The following is a 16,955-nucleotide window of genomic DNA, read 5'->3' as shown; positions in this document are numbered from 1 at the left end:
GCGTTTATGCATACTGACAAGTTCCTTGGGCTAATTTTGGGCATCCCCTGCCCCAACCCATAAAACCTAATGTAGAATCAAGTTTTTTTGCTGGAGGCCCTTAAGGCCTCTGCTTATAATCCCTATGTAGGATTTCAATCTGAAATAATTTCTAAATTGTCTGCTTTTGCTCACAAATACCTGAGTAACAACAGTAGAAGAAATGTGTGCAATGGAGTTGAGCTCTCCATGCATGCACTGGTGGTCTGATTATTTTGATGTTACCTTTATAGATGCCTTCAGTGGGTTTACCATCATCCAAATTGAATAACTAATAAGTTGACCTAACAGGGTTTTATATGGTTGAACTTGCAAAGCATTACATGCTATGTACATTACATACCATATTGTACGGATGGTGGCTTTTCAATCATGATAATAACAGTATATCTGACATGGAGAAAAAGCATGGGAAGCCACTGCCTAATCAATCATATATTGGAGTCTTTCCATCCTATGCTACTTTTTAGGAATTAAAAAGAGCTGGATGCTGCAGTTGTAGCTACAGAAAGTATTTCAATAGTTCTACATTTGGGGGCAATGTAATAGACCCACACTTGGCGAGCATCCTAGGACTGATGAAATGCAGACAGTGTTACATAGTCTGGTAATATTTGCACAGTGATTGCAAGACTAAAAATACACCCGAGAAATAATCAGGCCATATTCCACATTATCATGCGATATCACAGGAGTCTATCAATAACACAAAAGCTCTTAATAGACTACGTAATGAAGCCTATAATTTAAAGCAGAGTGAAAAAAACAAGGGCAGATTACGGCACTGTCTAAACAAAATCTCTTAAAAATGACTAAAGCAGTGACGGGTCTTTGGTAATATACTGTACTGTATAACGTGGGTAGTGGAAGGTACTCACAACAAACAGCACCATCTAGTGGCAGGAAATGCAAACGGACTTATTTTATTATCATCCTCAGCCAGCTCATAGTTTATTTTGACACGTTTCAAAAGAAACCATACCTCATTTTTAAAATTCACACTTTATTAGAGTTGTCATCATCTTATATTAATATAAAAATAATAGTCTTCCAACCTCATGTCCATAACTATGTATTAGCACATTTGTTCAGATGAAAGAAGGACCTGGTCACAATTTATATTTATATTAGCACAAGGGTTATAAGGCAATACATACTATTATTACATGATTCCAAGGTTTTAACATGCCTCATTCCTGAATACTACGATTTATTTGAAAATCATGTTTGAAATTTGATACTGAATATTAATATCCTGTAATATTTTGCCAATACATTTTAAATAAGACAGCCAACACATCAGTCATGACTATAGTTTTTACAGACGAAAGGACTCAAACATTTACGACAAATGGGTAATAAATATTGGTCTTATTCACCCAACAGCACCCCGGCAAATCATTGCAAATATAACGATGTTATGTAACACTGGGATATATATATATATATATATATATATATATATATATATATATATAGGGATATATACAGTCATCACATATAGACAAGAGGCAGAATATGAAGTAAACCTGACACATTTTTCATGGCTATGTCACTGAGCTCTATATCTAGGATTGACTTTATGAAGGGAAAACAAGTTTCTCAGTGGGAAAGGTACACTATTCAGGCCATAATAGTTTTTTTTTGTTGTTGTTAATAAGAGCATGTATTTACTGAACACGAAAATGACAATTATTTTCAGTATAAAGACTATAATTGTATCCTGTAAAGAATGTAAAGAACCAAAACTATAAGTAAGTAAAGAAAAACACTAAAAGGTTTGTGCATGTTATAAAACAAAAACAATTTATTTTAATTATTACGATGTATTTAAACTACTTTTGTTTTTCAAAGGAAAACGTATGATTTAAAACCCCCGAAATCTGCCCCCCCAACCCACACCCCTTTCTTCATTCAGTGGATTCTCTGAGGTAAATTGGCACATTACAATGGAAAAAGTGGGACTTTTACATGTATTAAAAGCCTTCAGTTCATTTATCTTGTCTTCAAGTTTGCATATATTCTTGATTTGCTAATGAATCCACTAAATCATATATTACACTCATTCATTAATCGTTAGGAATCGCTTTAACCTGGCCAGGGTTGCAGAAGATCCAGAAGCTGTCCCCCGAAACCTGGGCATGGGGCACATTCATTCACACCAGGGTCAATTTAACAAATGAAATCTACATTCTGACAATCTTTGCATGTGGAGTGTTTATGGAATGTTAAAGGAAACCAGAGAAGAGGGAAGAAACCCACACAGACTTGGGAAATTCAGGGAAAGAAACTCAGGAGGCCCTGGAGCTAAAGGTTGTGAACTATATTCACAACCTGTTGTTGTGTTGTATTAGATACCGTGTGCTTATTAAACCTCAAATACAACCAAAAAATAATAATCCATAATCCCATTATTCCTCATATCATTAAAGGAGCACAAGTAAAGTTCTATTTGTCATATATTACCTGATGCCCCATTGAAATCCATTGTTGTGCCTAGAGTTCAAATAAATACCAGTTTATCTGTACATAAAATTTCTGCTTGCACTGATGCTCATATCTAATTCACCTTAGTTACACTTGTGAGCCTGAGCCATGTTTTATGGATGTCATTTGTTCTGAAAATACTTCATGCAAGACTTAAGGTTCTATCAGCAACACCTACAATATAGAAGTTTAGATGTACTTCTGCGCTCGACACAGAGGCGATCAGGTTTATGAGCACCCTATTGCATGCTCTAAAAAGATTCATGTTCGGACCCAGCTGACTGGAACCCATTGTGGCTCCCTCTCCAGTAGCTCGAGGATGGTCCTGAGCTCTGCACAAGCGATGGTGGGGTCTTCTTTCACTAGGACCTTATCCACAAAGTGGCCATAGTGCAGCTCCAGCTGCTCAGCTGAATGACGCATTTCCTTAAGCTCTTCCTCCTTTACACAGAGTAAATGAAAAAAAAATTGTCAAACTAAGTCATTGTTGCATGTTCTGATAATTGCATAAGTGATTAATAATAAGTTCTACAATTTCCCAAAAGCAGGTTTATATTTCAACATGTCCTATCTTTTATTAAAACTTAAAGCTTAGACCATTAGGTTTGCATTTTTTAAATATATTTTTAATATTTTGATATTTTAGTTGATAGTTTCAGTATGAAAGTCAGTAGGAGTAAGACAGAGTACATGTGTGTGAATGAGAGGGAGGGCAGTGGAGTGGTGCGGTTGCAGGGAGAAGAGGTGGTGAAGGTGGAGGAGTTCAGGTACCTGGGGTCAACAGTGCAAAGTAATGGAAAGTGTGTTAGAGGAGTGAAGAAAAGAGTGCAGGCAGGGTGGAGTGGGTGGAGTAGAGTGACAGGAGTGATTTGTGATGGAAGAGTATCTGCAAGAGTGAAAGGGAAAGTTTATAGGACTGTGGTGAGACCTGCGATGTTGTATGGATTAGAGATAGTGGCATTGAGTAAAAGACAGGAGGTGGAGCTGGAGGTAGCAGAACTGAAGATGTTGAGGTTTTCGTTGGGAGTGACGAGGATGGACAGGATGAGAATATGAGTTTATTAGAGGAAAAGTGTATGTAGGACGTTTTGGGGGCAAAGTGAGAGAGCCCCAGTTGAGATGGTTTGGACATGTGCAGAGGAGGACATGGGGTATATCGGTAGGAGAATGCTGAGGATAGAGCCACCAGGCAGGAGGAAATGAGGAAGGCCAAATAGGAGATTTTGGATGTGGTGAAGGAAGACATGCAGGTAGTTGGTTTGAAAGGGGAGTATAGAGACGGATGGTCCGCTGTGGCGAGCCATAATGGGAGCAGCTGAAAGAAGAAGAAGAAGTTGATAGTTTCATTGTTTTCAGTTTTCAGTGTGTTGTGGGTTTAAAATGCTCTTACCGTGATGTGTCCATTGTCGCCTCCTGTTGGTGATTTGGCTATGCTGCACTGGTGCTGGCTCTCAGGAATCAATGGCTTGACAAAGATCACGTAAGGCTTAAACTCAGCTGTGCGGAGGATTTTTAGAGCCTGGGCATTTATAAGGGATAGAAAAATTGTAATAAGCTATTATCCTATAATGTGAGTGCATTTCAGGCTTACACAAAGACACCACAAAGTTCAGTGCAATAAATAAATAAAAAACATTCTCATAACGTCTTAAAAAATTATATTTTCTCTTAAAATCCTCATGAAAAATTAAAGACACTATAACACCTCTGCCAGCAACTTTATACTTTTCAAGAGGACATATTTGTATTTGTATTATTACGCTAATGGAACAGAACATGTATCATCCTTAATAGCACTGCCTATACCTTTCACAATCTTTTAAATGCTTTTTAAAATCATGGAATGTGTCATAGTGAAACTATTTCATAAAGCTAAACTATACCCCTATTTTACGCTTTGTAAATACTGCAAAAACAAAAATGCTTAACTTATATATTTATTTATCTTTCTTTCCAGTTAAGCATTTTTGTTTTTGCAGTATTATATATATACATACATATATACAGTATATATATATATATATATATATATATATATATATATATATATATATATATATATATATAGAGAGAGAGAGAGAGAGAGAGAGAGAGAGAGAGAGAGAGAGAGAGAGACGAACCTCAGGTTGAATATCCACCAAACACATTTTGTTTCGGGCCAGCACGCTCCGAACAGACTCCAAACTTGTCCCATATTGGTTCTCTTTATATTCTCCATACTCAATAAACCTAAAGCAGAAGAGCAGTTAAGATAATAGTGCGGTACATTAATTGTACATTTACTTACAAGATTTACTGCAGATAAAAAACATGACCAAGATTGTAAAAATGTATTTTTATTAAAGTAGAACACACTTGTTACTCTGAATGTCTGCCTCAAAGGCCTGCTTTGAGATGAAGTGGTATTCAACACCTTCTTTTTCATGGCTCTTCCTAGGCCGAGTGGTGTCTGTCAGAATAAGTACAAAAAAATTGACAAAATTAGGCATAATACTACCCTTCTACTCTAAAAAAACTGTACAGTTCTTCATTGTGTCCTAGCAGTACAAGCAGACTTACGTGGTACAGCTATACCATATTGATGTGGGTTTTCAGCAATCACTCTTTGTTTCAGTTCATTGATTCGAGCACCCAGAGACCCTAGAGAGATAATCAAAGAAAGAAGAAAAAGGGAACGAGGGAGAAAAGTGAATATTGCTTCTTCACCAAATACCAAAAAAAGACAATAATATAGTTAAGGCTGACAGCAACTATCTTGATTCTTACCGATTAATACCACCAGCCTGGGTTTGACTGAAGGCTTCTGCTGATAGAGTGTGACCTCTTCATAGACAAAAAACTTAGATTCTCCAGATTCTGTAGACTGAGAGACTTCAGGAGAGCTGTCTCGATCCTTACGACTTAACCGGAAACTTCTCCTAAGACTTGCTGAAATCCAGAAAATGTATAAAAAAATGATATAAAATTTGAATTTGAGTGAATTAAGCTGATATGGAGATTCATTTATTAGGGCAGACTGTCTGGTGTAAAAGATGGGTCAAGTGATATAGACAAATAACAATAAGGACAGTGGACACTGATATTTGAATTAATTCTTGCTTGCTTTTTCTCCCTCCCACAGACATTGTATTATTATACTTTTTTTTTAAATCATCGGTTGAAATTATCCAAACAACACCATTCAGCTGCCACACACAAGTACAGAAATGTGAAGTGGTACCTGAATAGAACTCCCAGGAAAAGGCCTGACCACAGGTGGGTGCCACCGCCTTACACTTTGGAGAAACTACAGCTAGTATTAGGCCATTGTCACACATCCAAAACCGTTTCACTTTTAGCAGTGCAAGCAAACTAGCAGCCATGCTGCAGACTATGCCATGTATTTAAAACAAAGCTTCTTCTAGATAAAGCCATACACTCAAAGCAAAGCTCTCTTAAAATCATGGTGAGCAGCACACCGACAGATGACTCCTTCCAAACACACTTAGCGCCAATATCAAGACAGACAGTAAAGCAGCCAGACAGATGATCTGTTGCTGGAACTAATGGTCTGGGTATATGGATGCAACACACATATCTCTGAACGTGCAACATGTTTGTTTCAGTGCCACTTCACTAAGCATCTAATTACCAGCGCCACATCCAGCATGAGCGTGTGTGCACAAAGGAGAGTGCTGTCTGACCTACCTATGTGCTGTCCACTTCCCTCACAGTCACAGTCCTCTAGGATAAGGTGGGAAAAGGAAAGTGGGAAAGGAATAGAGGATGGGATGAAGTAAAGGGAGAATCAATAAGGAGCTGGAACATGTATAACAGAATAGAAACTAGTTCATTGTTGGTAGCAGGTTATGCATGTCAGAGGACATAAGGGCAGGAAAATACAGGTCCATCTCAAGTGGTATTTGAGGGTCATGTATAAAAAGTGGGCATGTGGCAATTCAAAATTTACACATAGGTATCCATATACAGTGCAATTTCATGCAATCTAAAGAGAAAAGGAGTATATTTGGCTTCCCCATACTATTTCTATAACATACCCTTTTAAATTTCAATAAATGAGAAAATTAAATAAATACTTAGGTGTTCGAAGCATGTGCCATTTCTTTTGTTTAATTTCTACTGTCCAGAAAAATAGATCCTCTTCAAAATGAATGTACACACCTTCCTTGCCACATTTTCTAGATTCATTCAATGTAAATCAAAAGGACTGCACTTCTTGTTGCCAAACCATATGCTAACATAAGCTGCTTGGTCTGGAATGACTAAAAATAAAAATTAGTTCTAAAAACCATTAGTGGGAATTTATAGCAGCTTTTTCAGCTTTTTTATTTGATGGCTCTGGGAGAATATTCCAGCAGACTGCAACGGCAAGAATTAAAGGACCATTTTGGTAAGTAGGTAAGCTTCAGGTTTTTTTTAAGTTTATTAACCCAGTGTTATGTCACATAACTCCCCCATCACATACCTTTTTCACATGGCTGGTCATCTGTAGCAAGCAGAGTGAAAAAAGGATAACTGAAGCATCTGCTTCTGCACAAGATCACACCATGGTAAGGTGAATATTTCATGCATATATCTGTACTCATGCTGTTACCTAGTCTAGATATGATATGATATATGATATGGTGTATCATTAGACATATACAATATGTCACAATATCGGTTACATGCACCATTTACATCATTAGAAACACTTGTACACTAATCATTCATGCATTAATGCATTCGGCCAATCATGTGGCAGCATGACAATGCTTAAAATTATACAAATAAAGGGCAAAACATTCAGGTCATGTTCACATCAGACATTATAATAAAGAAAAATTGTAATCTCACTCATTTAACTGTGGCATGGACGGTTACAGATTAAAAAAAGGACAACCAATGCATTTCCTATCTTCAACTACCTAGTTTTGGAGATCCTGTTTGCATTGTATCCTTAGATTCCTGTTTTTGTCTAACAGGAGTAAAAGTCAATGTGGTGTTCAGCTGTTGTTGCTTATCTGCCACAGTTCTGTTAATTGAGTTACTGTGCAAGTGTTCGGGCATTCCTAATAAAATGGACAGTGAGTGTAGACATCATAACAGATGCTCTGAAACAAACAAGATGAAATGGCCTGAGCTTTGAACAGATGGTCATTAATCTGAAAATGGTTTGACTTCTGTTTGATTTTGGCAGCAGTAAAGCCCTGTTTCCATTTCCAACTGGCCAAGCATCTTGCTGTCAGGTTAGAGGGACCAAAATAGACTCACAATGACACTGTTGCTGTTCAGACCATGAGCAGATATGTAGTTTTGATAGCAAGTTTGTTTGAGATTACTTACAGGATTGCACACGTGATGATTTTGGACTCTGGGAAGTGCCAGATTTCAGCTTATGTGTCAGGCGCCTGCACAAATAATCAAGTTCCAGGTGTGAAATTCACAAAGTTCTTCTGCAGACATCTAAGGTTATGTATGCTTGGCTAAAATATCAGACTAGGTAGAAAAAAAAACATAAAACAAAGCATACTTTGTAACCACATCAAATTTTATAGGAGAGCGCACCTCTGCTGGAAGTGTTTTGATGGGATAAGGCCAGCTCGCAGGTTGCTATCCCCCACACGCTTGGCCTGCCACCATGTAGGGTCATCCTGACTCACCACCTGCAAGATGTCACCTCGCATGAAAGGAAGTCCTGCCTCTTGGCAGGGTGTGGCCTTGTCTTCAAATGGGGTGTAGTCAAATAGGGCTCTTAAATAGACCTTGTACACAAACCAGATAATATATGAGAACACAAATATGTGCCCAGATCAACAACACTAAGAGTTTTAAAATGAACTGCAATTTCCAGTAAATTATAGAAAACTTGGTAGATCATAATGACTGATGCCATTCACCGTACTCTCCTTGTGTTTGTCCTCCTCCTTAATGGCAGGAATTATCTTCAGAGTGATGGAGCCCTGAGACTGAGACTGCAGTTGGAGGTAAATATATATAAATCTGTCAACAGCAGCAGCAAGTATACAAATCTGAGCTGTGTGTTTCTTTAAAAGTATATTCTGCAAAATATGGATTAATAATGAAGTACCAGTCTGCAGACTCCAAAAGACGTACCAGAATTTGGCTGATTTCATCAGGCCGCTTATGGGTGATGAGGTTTCCGTTGACTTCTCTGAGCTCATCTCCCACATGCACCAGACCTGTGGACATATGATAAAAAATCTAATAAACTTTCTAAGCTGGTTCATTATTGTGGCAGGACCTTCAGTCACAGTTTTCCTATCAGTGTTGACAGTTTTCCCAGCTAAACTCTTATAGCACATAAAAGTTGATGTTTAGCTTCACAGTTTTACTTGTTTTGCTATTTTCTCTGAGCTGTTTTCTCTGGATAGAATGCCTGTGTATGACCTTGTCATGACTCAGCTTGTCTCGCCTTGCTTTGCTTTTTACTAACACTCTGGAATTGATCAAATTCATGATTGCTGTTAAATTGACCCTACTTTTTATTGTGACCAAATTTTCTACTGTGTTTTAGACTTGAACCACCCGGAGACTTTCATGTGTTTGACCCAGAACATATAGGTCCATATAGTGTCTCCGAAAGCCATGAGTTACAACAAACACTGTTTAACTGTTTAACGAGCACTTAACAATTGAAAAACAAATAACGTATAACAGTGATAGAAATGGTGATATTTGCATTTAAACTGAAAATACGTTTGTAACTTCTCCAGAAGAAAGAACACTAGTAAGCCATAATGAATTCATACTTGATAGTGAATTGAGACAATTACGCAATGAGACAGCTCAGTAAACATTATGACGTGATGTGCAAAGTTCGAACACAATGGTTTACAAATAAAACGTTGTCTAATGAGTTAATAGGCACCTAAAGTCTAACGCATAAGTGCTGAGATCCACACTAGGAAACGGCATATAATTCTGAATTATTATTTATTTGCTATAACATTATATAACAATTAACTATAATATAATACTATAATAGGGTTACACTGAAAGTATTTCATCATGATTTCTTTGATACAATATCTCCATGGAATTGACAAGTGTTGGGCTATAATGTCTTCATGGATTTAACTTGTCACTGACATTAATGTAAGGCCCAGTCCAAGGCAATGATACAGACTGCAGGAAAGAAACACAAGTGCTAACATGTTGGTAAACAGAGAACAGAGCTGATAATTGAGGTTAGGAAACAAAACACAAAGCGTTTGAATAATTAAAAAACGGTGGAACAAAGGATCAAATGCTTAGAGCTTCTAAGAGTTCACATAACTCCCAGTATACTCATCAAAACTTGTCTAGTACCCATGGATCTTTACAAAGTGTTGCACACTGGAGATATACTGATACACTACTACATTCCCCCCACACCTCACACTCTTTGCTAATGGACTCTCTGAACAAAAACTTATGCTCACCAAGACACTGATCATTTCTCACCTCACACTTTGTTGTTGCACGGACTGTTTACACAAACCTTGCTCATTTGCACACTGCTCTTTTTTTATTGCTGCTCACCATAAACTTATCACCACTGTACATATACCTGTTCTCTGTTTATAGCTATAGCAATATTATTATGTCCACTGCTTACATCCTTCTGTAAATCTCTGTGTATAGTAATAGGCATCTGTATAGCATGTTCATAATACATTTATATATATATATATATATATATATATATATACATCTGTATATTATTGTTCATAGTACATATATACTCATCTGTAATTATATTTATATTTATAGTACATATATATATACACTACTCTGTATATTGTGTTTTACATATATAACATATATTCATCTGTATACAACATTTATAGTACATATTCATCTTTTAATTACTGTTTATAGTCTTTATTTTATTTAACTGTAAATTCATGTTAAATCTATATATCCTGCACTTGCTGTTATTGCACTCTGGTTAGACCCAAACTGCATTTCGTTGCATTGTACTTGTACATGTGTAATGACAATAAAGTTGAATCTAATCTAATCTAATCTAATATAGTGATCTGCATACAGTCTTATACCTCAACACCACAAAGTCTATCTACAAGTTTTTAGAGCGCGTAGTTTTTTGACAGTGAAGAAAATAACTGGGATGGCCTTAGCACAAATAAAGAACATTTATGACGAGGGATACCCACATAAACCAGCTACCATCTGTTTGGCTCTCTACCATCTGGTAGGTGGTACCAGAGTATTCAGACACACACAAATAGACGGAGGAATGAAGAAATGTCTCTTCCAAAGCTGTTCAGATACTCGCTGCCAGTCACACAGACAACAAACTCTGTTATATAAAAAGCATATGTTTAAAACAAGGCCATGACATATAACATGTATGTTCTTCTGCCAATGCTATGAAATTCTAATGGGCTATTGTTTTAACAGAATTTGTTTGATCATATACTGTTTTCTGACTTCAGACAGAGATGGTCTACTTGATCTAGCTGCAGGGAAAAAGGAAAAAAGCAGGAGAATCAGTGGTAGAAAGTAACTCACCACTGCGGTCAGCAGCCCCACCCCTCATTATCCTAGCGACGACCACTGCCCCGGTGACGTCGTCCCTGCGGATAGTTGCCCCCTGAACACCAAATATTTCAGATCACACATCACATTAATATCTGAGAGTAATAAAAGAATCAAAGCATGCGAGATATTTTACATACATTTTAATTTGACTAATTACAATGTAAAATGCACTGATAAAAGTCGATAATGTGACAAAACATGTCTATTATACATCCAAACACAAGCTTAGTAACGCTAAACTGATCTAAGCAGCCATACCCATTTGCAGATGACCAAATATAATGATTTATAACTGACAGTTAAAGGTTGGTCACTGGGCATTAAGGACCGTGTATGATGAGCCGATGTATGGTGTATGTGTATGTGTATGGTGAGACCCACTAGAGGCTCCTTGCTTTTCACAAGACGAACAATCTTGACTGACTCCTCCTCCAGCTCATCATCTAGATCATCAGGCAATGGAGGCAGCACAGGATCAAAGTTCTTCTGCGCAACTGTGTCGTGCACTGTTAGCACCGCCTGGTGAGACATGGCACACACACACACACACACACACACACACACACACACACACACACACAAGAATGGGGAGGACACTCAGAACTAAATCCGACATGCTGCTTGACAGTTGCCGAGGGATAAGAACGTGTGTGTGTGTGTGTGTGTGTGTGTGTGTGTGTGTGTGTGTGTGTGTGTGTGTGTGTGTGTGTGTGTGTGAGAGAGGAAAAAGACAACATTGAATCAAACAGGGTTTAAAAAAGATACATCAGGCGAAATAAAAATCAGCTTAATTAAAACAAACATTTTGACAGCATTTCTTTAACGCACAACATTTAAATGTCAATCGAATTAAATCTAATTGCCCCAAGATTGTGATTGTATAGGGAAATCTGTATCCTGGAGTTAAAATATATATGCACTGAAAAGGCTTTCCCCTTTTTGATTGAATACAAGTAGGAAAAAAGGGATGTTTGGGTGTGTTTGTGTGTGTGGGTGTGTTTATACCTTTACATGTGGAGTAGTCAGAAGCATTAGCAGCTCCTTCTCATCTCCTTCTAGCGACCCATTCTGCAGCTCCTCAGCCACCTGTCTCACAACATATATGCTTAAAACACCAGGCATTTCCAGCCAAATTGCAATAAAACTTGAGATTTTAAATGTGGAAACGATATCTTCGCTAAACAGTCTAATTCATTAAGTAAAAGTAACATATGTAGAAGTCAGAGATGTCCAGTCTTTCCCATACAATGTTGTAGGTTTTCATTCCAAGGAGACAGTAGGAGCCATAAATAAGACAGATAAATCAGTTCAGATTGGGCCCCCTGATATACGCTACATAATAAGTAAGAACAAAGGGGCAATATAACATTACCATAGGTGATTCTGTAACTGTGTACGGATTATAAGATATTAGTATATATGTAGGTGTATTAAAAGACACCTGAATTTGCTGTGGCCTAACCTGGCAGTTATAAACAAGGGGGAAATTCCTGAGGTAAAATGCCAGCATCATAAACTCTAAATTCTGGCTCTGACATTTCCTCAATCTGGAGGTTCATTGTCATTGAGAATTATCCATCACCCAGCAAACATCAGGTCATCACTGGTCCTGTGGACTACTGAGACCTTCCCAAGTGGAACCTTTATGCAAGGATTGCCGAGGAGATAATCACACTTACATCCTCTGCCAGACAGGCAGCACTGTGAAGCATAGGCGTCGGACTCTGCTGTTCATACTGCCTGAGGCGCTCATGAATCTACAGCAAACAAAAATTTTTTGGTTAGACCAAACCTCACGTACACGCACACAGTGGCATGTAATATGTATACCTATATGTAAATATATACACACTCTCATGAGGTAGCCAAGACTCCTCTCACTGAAAACCTCTCGAAGAAACACTAGGTCCTCTTTGTGATTTGCTCCAGGATGCAGCTGAGACGTGAGCAATGCGAGCATCTCATGTAGGCCTGGACAGAGGATGGAAAAACAGTAGCACACTACCATGTTCTTCCTTATCTCCTTGTTGTAGTATAAACATAATTGAGAATAAAATCAGTTTTTAAAGAAGTCAGAAATAAAGGAAACTCAACGCTCTTACCAGTGCTAGGTGAGAGGACAGGCATGGCTTCTCTCATTAAAATACAAGACGCACAGAAAAGCAGACAGCAGGTGTTTCCCCCCCGAAGTCTTCACTCTGTACTTTCAGTCTCACACTGAGAATGAACTCCTCTGGCAGCACTGTAATACGCAAGGAAAAAGAAAAAATGATTTTCATCACTGGCTGCTGTTTTGAAATACACTATATGAACACAAGTATTGGGGCACCTGACTTTTCCATCCATATGTGGTACGTCCCCAAATTGTAGCACAAAGTTGGAGGCACACAGATGTATTGGATACAACTAGATACATTAATGCTTTAGATGCATTTTTTTTTCCTTCACTTGAAGAAAAAACTAAAACCTGTTACAGCATGACAACAAGGTCCCTGTGCAAAAAGCCAGCTCTATGAAGATATGGTTTAAATGGAAGATCATGAGTGGTCTGAGATAAAGTGTTGACATTATCCCTGCTGAACATCTTTAGGGTGAATTGGAACGCTGGTGGCATCCTCAACCCACATCAGTACCCTTGTCACTGAATGAGCACAAATCACCAAAATGCTCCAAATTTTAGTGGAACATCTTCCCAGAAGAGTGGAGGTTATTATAACAGCCAATAGGGACTTCTTCTTCTTTTTATTTTTTCAAATTCTCCCATTAGGGGTCGCCACAGCGGATCATCCATCTCCATCCACCCTGTCCTCTAAATCTGCCTCTTTCAAACCAACTACCTGCATGTCTTCCTTCACCAAATCCATGAACCTCCTCCTTGGTCTTCCTCTTTTCCTCCTTCCTGGTGGCTCCATCCTCAGCATTCTCCTACCAATATATGCCCCATGTCCCTCCTCAGCACATCAATCTCAAACCATCTCAATCTCGCCTCCCTTACCTTGTCTCTAAAATGTCCTACATGTGTTGTCCCTATAATAAACTCATTTCTAAATAACAGCCAATAAGGACCTTAGTATGAGATATGGGAGCCCATACAAATCTTATGGTTAAGTGTCCACAAACTGTTGTCCACTTAGTGTATTTTCTTATTCTGCATATCGAGTTTAATGAAGCAGGGCTTGTATTCTAAGATGTCTACACTTTTTTTTAAAGCAAAAATTTAGTGGTCATTTGTTTTATATAAAAAGCCTCAGTTTTCTTAAGGGTAAATTGTGTTCTTGTGGGCAGCATGAATGTGTACAACTGTGTGTGTGCAGTCAGGAGAAACTTGATCACTTGAAAAACACTCCCAGGGGAACGACTGTAAAGTCCCGGTGGTTCTAGAATCAATATCCTATCGCAGCTTTCATGAAGAATGACTTTTACAGGTCATAAACAATTACAGTTCATAAACCTGTTTTTGTTTTTAAGTTACCTTATAAATCATAGTCAGGGTTTTATTACAACAATTGTACTCAATCATCCATAAAAATCAGCAGAGCCTAATGGCTTTGATATACTCCTATCGTGCAACTCATACAGAATGAGTTTCCTGGAAAAGCTACGTGACCACAGGTAATCATTCACAAGGACTGATTATACCAACATCACCCTGCCTGGATTAAGAATATTTATTTTACATAATACACTAAATTATTTTTCTTAATAAAAAAAAAAATAAATAAATAAATAAATAAAAAAAATAATAATAATAATAATAAATTTATTATATATATATTATATAATATAATTATATATATAATATATATTAATATATTATATTATATATTATTATATATTATATATATAGACCCTTGTTTTTAGTGGGCCTCATAAATAATTTAAGGCAAGCAATAAAATACAGAGAATTATTCAGGTAATATCTGGACAATATCTGGCCACATTGCTTTGTTAATAATGTTTGTGGTTTAAGCTTGTTCAGCATTTCTTCATCATGACCAAATGCAGATTTGTTTTAGAGGCTCCATCTACACCGATCCATACTGGGTCCATGTAAATATATTCCAAATATGCCAAAGTCTCTCTCTCTCTCTTTTCTCTCTCCCTTTCTCTCTCTCTCTCTCTCTCTCTCTCTCTCTCTCTCTCTCTGATTTCAGTGTGTGATAAAAGGATTACACTGACAGCATTTGCAAGACATCACATTATAGCTGGTGGATCTTTACGGTGCATATGCCACACTTTAGATTAACTACCGATGTCATTACATCGCCTCTTTCCAGAAACCTCATTAAACATCTACACACACTGATCCAGTCATGATCTTAATATTTGCTCAATTTCTTTTTATTTTAAGATCATTTGCTAAAATTCGTAATGAGTGAATCATGAGTGGCATTGAGGTGAGAGTCAGAAGGTCATGCTGCCATCACCCTGCCACCATCTGTCCCACCATTACCACCCTCCTCTGGTCTCTCATTAAGCTTTGTTTGTTCATATGTTCATATTGTCTGTTGTGTTTCGATGTATATGGACATATGTGTGCATGCAAACAGCATGGAAATTTTGACATGTTAAGAAAACATCATGCTGCGTGTCTGCCAGTACACACACCTTAATTGGCTCTGGCACTCTAACATACATCACACACTCGAAAAGCATACACATGCATAGTTGCACACTCTGTCATGCCATGTTAAAAATCCAATGCATGAAAAATGATCAAGGCATGATAAGGAAGAAAGGATTGATATCCCTAAACGAGAAATCATTAGTTCAGTTGCATTTTTTAAGTACATCCTAAGACCAGGTGAAGGCTGAAGGCTGATGATGGCTACAGAAACCCTGGACGCACTATCATACCATACCTCAGTAGCTGCCAGGGTCTTGTTCCTGTGCGCCGTCAGAAAACAAAGCAACCCTAAACACATTGCAGGATCCTTTTACAAGCTGAATCCCTGCTGCTCATTCAGTCTGTAAAGCGGATTATGCACCCAACCAATCCATGCCAGTGGGAAAAGCCCCCACGTCTCTTACCTTGCCTGCCGTGTGCCTTGCTGTGTCTCTGTATGTGTGTGTGTCCGTGTAAAGGGGGTGTTTCTGCTTCTAATGGAAGCTCCCTGTGTAACTGCTTTACTGGCTCAATCCTCTGTGAGGACTCCGACTGCTGATGCCTACTCCACTGCCGTGACTCTCTTCCCCCCTCCCTTTCTTTCTCTCTCTCTCTTTTCTCTACATATAATCTTTAGCCTTGCCTTCATCCAGTTTCTCTCTCCATCACCATCCCCCACTAAACCTTTTATTGTGGTAAGCTGATGGGAAGTGGATGCTATGTGCTCATGTTATCTTTATTGCCCATCTTTGCTGTTCACATCTTCCTCCTTCACCCTTCAACTTCAGGTTCAATCTTACACCACCCCCTGTCTCCTGTTATAAACCTCATCACATACCCGGGGCTGATTCAGTGAGACACTTGGAATGGATGTGAGCAGCAAAAGAGCATTGGTTGTCTGTTGTTTAGGGAGACAGAGGCTAAGGAGGATCAGCTAGAGAAGCCTTTTTATGGTCAAGAGTAGATCTGTCTATGTCTATCTAAGTTCTGTCTATGTACATGTGCAGAATTATTTCTCTATGTTCCTGAGTTTCTGAGGTATTGCATAAGCAATGCTTTAGGAGACATGGTGCATAGTATGTGTCTACTTTGAGAATGTACTAACATGGTCAAAGTAGTTACTTTTGGTTGCATTGGCAAATAGATAATAACAATAATGCATCCCTGATTAAAAAGCACGTATGGCAGTTTAAGGAGAGAGGTCAGTGCGAATTGCTTTACTTTCTGGAGTTGATAGGAAGGCACCAGCAAATCAAGTAACAACTTTGTACATTCA

At 38.1% G+C, this 16,955-nt stretch overlaps 1 protein-coding gene across 4 annotated transcripts; it reads right to left on the bottom strand.

Moving 5' to 3' along the window:
* Positions 1–1,028: 1,028 nt before the first annotated feature.
* On the bottom strand, positions 1,029–16,239 carry mpp3b (MAGUK p55 scaffold protein 3b). 4 transcript variants are annotated; one of them, XM_046854736.1, is made up of 20 exons: positions 16,105–16,239; positions 13,176–13,315; positions 12,926–13,044; positions 12,753–12,830; positions 12,079–12,159; positions 11,455–11,592; positions 11,044–11,125; positions 8,623–8,708; positions 8,406–8,480; positions 8,074–8,270; positions 7,852–7,916; positions 6,992–7,012; positions 6,214–6,249; positions 5,747–5,812; positions 5,293–5,454; positions 5,086–5,166; positions 4,882–4,975; positions 4,647–4,755; positions 3,917–4,045; positions 1,029–2,967 (listed from the first exon to the last, which is right to left on the bottom strand). In XM_046854736.1, the coding sequence occupies exons 2-20, from the start codon at positions 13,210–13,212 to the stop codon at positions 2,788–2,790; spliced, it is 1,836 nt and encodes a 611-aa protein (XP_046710692.1). In that variant the 5' UTR covers positions 13,213–13,315; positions 16,105–16,239; the 3' UTR covers positions 1,029–2,787. The 4 variants fall into 4 exon arrangements, with proteins under 4 accessions (XP_046710692.1, XP_046710693.1, XP_046710694.1 ...); XM_046854737.1 differs by lacking the exon at positions 16,105–16,239 and adding an exon at positions 15,936–16,071; XM_046854738.1 differs by lacking the exon at positions 5,747–5,812.
* Positions 16,240–16,955: the final 716 nt, after the last annotated feature.

The sequence above is a fragment of the Silurus meridionalis genome, chromosome 7 (genome assembly GCF_014805685.1).
Source record: "Silurus meridionalis isolate SWU-2019-XX chromosome 7, ASM1480568v1, whole genome shotgun sequence".
Taxonomy (NCBI): Eukaryota; Metazoa; Chordata; class Actinopteri; order Siluriformes; family Siluridae; genus Silurus; species Silurus meridionalis.
This window is presented reverse-complemented; position numbering and strand designations above follow the sequence as displayed.

Excerpts from the sequence above, each read along its gene's own strand:
- mpp3b (XM_046854736.1), bottom strand. The coding sequence starts at position 13,212 with ATGAGAGAAGCCATGCCTGTCCTCTCACCTAGCACTG. Across the intron at positions 6,250-6,991 it reads TGACCAGCCATGTGAAAAAG|AGGACTGTGACTGTGAGGGA; the intron begins GTATGTGATGGG and ends ACCTTATCCTAG. Across the intron at positions 5,455-5,746 it reads TTCCTGGGAGTTCTATTCAG|CAAGTCTTAGGAGAAGTTTC; the intron begins GTACCACTTCAC and ends TCTGGATTTCAG.